General features: G+C 29.2%; 1 protein-coding gene across 1 annotated transcript; it reads left to right on the top strand.

Moving 5' to 3' along the window:
- The first annotated feature begins 4,397 nt into the window (after positions 1 to 4,397).
- On the top strand, positions 4,398 to 5,701 carry LOC137810110 (mitogen-activated protein kinase kinase kinase 20-like). Its single transcript, XM_068611241.1, has one exon. The coding sequence runs from the start codon at positions 4,451 to 4,453 to the stop codon at positions 5,474 to 5,476; it is 1,026 nt and encodes a 341-aa protein (XP_068467342.1). The 5' UTR covers positions 4,398 to 4,450; the 3' UTR covers positions 5,477 to 5,701.
- Positions 5,702 to 5,978: the final 277 nt, after the last annotated feature.

Below are 5,978 nucleotides of genomic sequence, written 5' to 3'. Positions count from 1 at the left end.
TAAATAAAATGAGAAGAAGAATGCCTTTTTACTCCCTTTTTTTAAAACATAATTAGGTTTCGTTTTGATTAATTTATTCTAATAGCATTAAGAAATATGTTGACTTAATTTGTATCCTCTAAAATAGATATTTTAAGTTGGGTAAGTTTTTTGAGGAAAAATATTTGAAAAATTCAACAATAATGAGTAATAAAATAACTTATATAAGAAATAATATATAAATTTTAATTTAAAATATTGAGACAATAAACATGTAATTCTTTCTTTTTAATATACATTATTCATCTTATTTAATAAATGACATTTATTAAATAAGAGACAGAAAAAGTTTAAAACTTATCATTGTTATTTTTTTACCTGTTTGATAGAGGGTATTTATAGCACTAAGTACATTTGGCTAAATATAGGTAATAACATTTTATTTTTATGGGTAGTAGATGACTGTTCTAAGACAAGACATTATTTAACTTTAGATTCTACATTTAAACATGAGTTTAGAGGTCCTAGAAGACGAAATTGCATCTAAAGCAAATCTGGTCGTAAGGGTATATATGAATACCACTATATGTTGTCTCTGCGGGGAGGAGGAGGAAATCACGTCTCATCTCTTTTGTACATATAAAATTGTTTGGTTCGTGTGGGCCAAGTGTTATAAGTGGATAGGGATGACAACGATGTTTCATAGGGAGCCAAAGAAACATTTTGAAGGCTTTAGGTTGATTGGGGTCAAGGAAAGCGTTAATCAAATTTGGGGAGGTGTATGGATAGCGGTCGTAGGAGAACTATGATTTCATAGAAATAGGAGGATTTTCAAAGGAGGAAGAATAGATCACGCCGAAATTTTTCATTTGACACAGATGAAGGCTTCGTCATGGATTTCGTCCAAAACACAGGGTATTAGTTTTTCGTATTCAAATTGGTGCTAGAGCCTTTGATTTGCATGAAATCGGTCAAAGATTTTAAGAGATTGGGAGGTTCGGTCTAATGAGTCGGTCTCTTTGATTCTATTACGACTAGGTGGTTCGAGATTTAATATCTCAGTCAATATTTTGTATAAAAGTTGTGGTATCCCTGAAATATCTCATATTAATTCATTCATTTTTGTCGATAAAAAAAATAGCTTAATCTAAACTTGAAACAACTTCCAGTTCATTATCCTTCATGTTTAATAAACTCACTTAGATAACTTTTTACATTTGGCCTAATTTTGGACATGAGAAATAAGCAACAAAACAATGCAAGTTATCGGAGAAACACTAATCACTAAAAAAAAACTAATTTCGATTTATTATATGAACGTGCTATTTATAAACTGAAAATTTGTTATATAAAATATTTGTATTATTAATAAAAGTTTATAAATAATTTTTAAAGATATTTAATATTAATTCCTAAGACTTTAGTCACTAATTTAATTAAAAATTAATTTAATATATAAAATAATAGTAGGTAAAATATTGATAGTTAATGTTAGATATCAGAAACAAATTTATCAATAAAAAATAAAAATAAATACTAATAATATTTTAGTTTATAAAATAGTATATAACCTAATTCATATAATAATTAATTATTTTCTATCTTTAAATTATTTAAAATTTAATGATTTTTTTCTTATTGAATTTAATGATTTGCATTATTCAAAATAGACCGCTAGCTCAAAAATTATCTAAGTAGATGTTTCTAATCTCTATTAAAAATAACTCCTAATACAACTTGTTTTTTTTATCAATAATAATAAATAAATAAATAAAAATTATTTTTTTTTTTCAAGCTTTATATATAATGACAACCTTAATTACACTTTTATTAAGATTCAAGGATAAAAAATCAAATAAATTAAAAAAATATAAAAACTTAAATCATGTTGAATAGAAAATGTGAAAACTAAAATTAGTGTTTGTTTTTTCCAATAATAAAATAGATAAAACCTTATAGAACGCTTTAGAAAAGAAAGTTGTAATAGTTTGTGGTCTATTGGCATGAGAAAGTTGAATATTAAACAGGTTGCGCTCGCAGACACTAATTATCTGCATCTGCCCACACTAGTTATCTTCTTCAAATAACGAAACCCCGTTTGAACAGTCTTCACATTTTCTCAATCAAATGTGAACATTGAATTCAACAACGACCTTTCTCACATTTCCTAGCTACCTTCCTCCTGCACTTTGCATTTCAACTCGACTAATCAACCAATCTGCAAAATGGTTTTGTCGTCTACAAAAATACCAACCCTTCAATTAGTCGTAAGCCATGACAACATATTTTTAAAAACCATAATTTTGTTCACTGTTGTTGTAATGCTACATGTAATGCTAGAATTTGGTTGCCATTTTTACCTTCCATAACTTGCCAAACTGTTTTTCAACACCTACATAAAAAAAAAAAAAAAAACACCAGTGCTTTGTTTGATCTAATGAAATACGAAAAACACAGAGGATAAGTGAAAATATGTATTAATTACATAAATGAAATATGCTGGAAATATGCATGTTGATATGTACTTTGATGAGAATGATGAGATGAATCATTGACGTGGTACATACGATGTTATATGTATAATGATATTTGTTTGATATGTTATCTTTTGTGGGTGTGTAACATGAAAGTAAATAAGGAAAAAATATTATATGTTTCACATGTAAATTAAAACATCAAGTAGTAAAGAAATATAAAGAGATTTATGCATTAAGCTGGAAAGTACTTGTATAACTCTCACAAAAGAAACTTAGATATTGTATAATCCTCACAATACAAAATAATTTTATGTTTTGCTATATAAATAATGTTTTATAAATATTGTGAGGAAATATTTCATATCATATATAATATTATTAATACATGTGAATGTTTTAGTAGAAGATGGTGTCGGATTGTCTCTAGTAGAAATTCAGTTCTCTGAACTGAAAAATAAAACTGTGTTACTCTTTAGAAAATTGAATATTATTATTTGTATTATAGGTATGTTTTTTATTTTCTTTTTATTAGTAAATATTAAATGAATTAAAGGGACATACGTATGTTTCGGCTTTGCAGTTACTTTACAAGAATTAATAATCTTTTAAAAATACATATTATAATATTTTTCATTCATATTAAAAATACATATTATATAAATAAAATCTGTATTTTTAAAAAAATATTGTTATCTAATTATAATCTTATATTTTTTAGAATAATTAAATTCCTATTATACTTTTTAGTATTGTACTGTTTTTTTAAAATGTGTATATGTTTTTTTAATTAAACTAGTCGTTTTATTTAAGTTGGTTGATCTAATGATTATTAATTAAATTATTTATTTTTCAAAAAATAATTTTTATTTATTTTAATAATTTTTACTGTGTGTAATTTTCACACAACATCATGCCACGAAACATTTATTTATTGAATTATATATATATATATATATATATATATATATATATATATATTTAAACGTTATACAAAATAAATAAATAAAACCCATAAATATGAAAAATGATGCAACAATTAATTGTATGTATAATATTGAAATAAATAACCACAAATAATGAAATCGAAGATAATAAGGATAATAATAAAAATCTATTAAAATATAAAAGATGCTAACTGAATAAAATTAAATAAGTTACAAGATAACAGAAATAATTTACAGCTTTTATTGTTTATAATTTTCACACATCATGTATTTGTTGCTTTGATTTGTAATGTTAAATTTAAAAAAAAAAATGAAAAGTGGTTTGACAAATACTAAAATCAGTTCAATATTAATTGCCTCCAAAAATTTGAAATAGGAATTAATAGGTAAAAAGATCAAGAATAACAAACAAATATATTAAAATATAAGAATGATAATAAAAGAAAATTAAATAAAATATAAATTAAAAATAATAAGTTAACAGAGTACCTTACAAGTTAAAAGGATGATAAAATAAACTACTTTAATACACTTAACAAATATTTTCTGTCAATACACTAACTTTCAAGTTAGTAACTAGTTTATAGGAAAGTGAGATACTAACTAATTTTATACATGGGTAAGATATTTTCATTATTTAAAAAAAAAATCAACTATAAATATTTGAATAGATAATACGAATATTCAGAAAATAAGAAATATTTTATGGATATAAGGGATTGAATGAATTAAAAAAAAAAGGATAAACTTTCATATTTAAAGAGCAGTCAAATGATAGGTTAGTTGTTAACATGTAATGATTGTAATATCTAATAAGAATAATAATGATAATAGGACTTAAATATATATCTAAATTTTGGTTTATGAAAAACGCGGAGAAATATCCTTAATTATCACGTGTTCAAAATATTTTGATGCCGCCAATTTCACTCCCTCCCATGCTTTAGTACTTTGACTCTTCAATAACAAGATTTCATTCTTTATAAGGCAACTCTTTTGTGTTCTTTCGTTCTTTAAAACACAAATCATCGTACACTGCTGTACCAAACAATGAACTGGGTTCGTGGAGACTCACTCGGCCATGGAACCTTCGCCACCGTCAACATCGTCGTGCCTGCAAACGGCTCCACTTTTTTCCCTTCACCAGCCGCCGTCAAATCCTCTCTTTCCCACAACGCGGGTTTGCTAGAAAACGAAAAGGAGATACTCAGTCGCCTTGGCTCTTCCCCTCACATCATCAACTGTTTAGGTCACGATCACACCATTGAGAACGGCGTGGAGTTCTACAACGTCTTTCTCGAACAGGCCGCCGGAGGTTCCCTCGCCGATCAGGTCAAGAAACACGGCGGAAGTCTCCCGGAGTCTTTCGTGCGGCGATGTACAAGGTCCATTGTGGAAGGGCTTAGACACATTCACGAGCACGGTTTTGTTCACTGCGACGTGAAGCTTCAAAACGTTCTCGTTTTCGACAACGGCAAGGTGAAAATAGCAGACTTCGGGCTCGCCAAGGAGAAGGGGGAGAAACATGGGAAGTGCGAGTGCAGGGGAACGCCGTTGTTTATGTCACCGGAATCGGTGAACGACAATGAGTATGAGCCGCCGGCGGATATTTGGGCCCTGGGATGCGCCGTCGTGGAGATGGCGACCGGAAAACCCGCGTGGGATATTCGCGACGGATCGAGTATTTGGTCATTATTGGTTCGGATTGGAGTGGGAGAAGAATTGCCGAAGATTCCAGAAGATTTGTCGGAAGAGGGGAAGGACTTTTTGGGAAAGTGCTTTGTTAAGGATCCGACGAAGAGGTGGAGCGCTGAGATGCTTCTCAAACACCCTTTCATCAAAGTTGATTCAATTTCTTTTGATAAAGTTCATGAGCCGTTATCGCCGCCGTCACCAAGTACCCACTTCGATTTTCCTCACTGGGCTTCCACCGTAACGGCTTCGCTCCCGTCTTCCCCGTATTCCGACGAGTGGCCTGGGTGGTCGTGTACGCCGGAGAGTCGTCTCCGGCGGCTTGTTACTGATAAGAGACCGGAGAATTGGTCAGAATTAGATGGCTGGATGAGAGTTAGGTGAAGTTCTTGGAAGTGTTGCTGGTTCTATGTTAAACCAACAACACAATCCATCACGTTCGTTGATTCTTTACAATCCATCACGTTCCTTGATTCTTTGTAATTCATTAGTTGTGAATTAAGATAAGATTACTTCCGCCACCTTTGGCAAAGTGTAGATATATTTTGGAAAACTATATTGAAAGAAACTACTTTACAAATCTTTTAAATTTGTTTGAGAATAATTATATTTTTGTGAAAGATTATATTTTTATTGTTTTTTTAGCTGTTGTAACATGGATGATTTAAAAGTTGAATCTTATTAGGACTATATTTAATTTATTATATACTTAATATAAAAATATTTAATACTCAAAATAATTTTTTTTATTATTATTGTAGATTCATGGATTTTGATTCAGGTAAGTTTAATTCTTTAACAAACACGTGAAATTATCTTATTTAAATCAAACTGGACTTTTTTTTATTAGAAACATGAAATGTAACATCCTCAAACTTCAAATGGT

The sequence above is a fragment of the Phaseolus vulgaris genome, chromosome 2 (assembly GCF_000499845.2).
Source record: "Phaseolus vulgaris cultivar G19833 chromosome 2, P. vulgaris v2.0, whole genome shotgun sequence".
Lineage (NCBI taxonomy): Eukaryota > Viridiplantae > Streptophyta > Magnoliopsida > Fabales > Fabaceae > Phaseolus > Phaseolus vulgaris.
The sequence above is the reverse complement of the archived record's forward strand: the minus strand, read 5'-3'. Positions and strand labels throughout refer to the sequence as shown.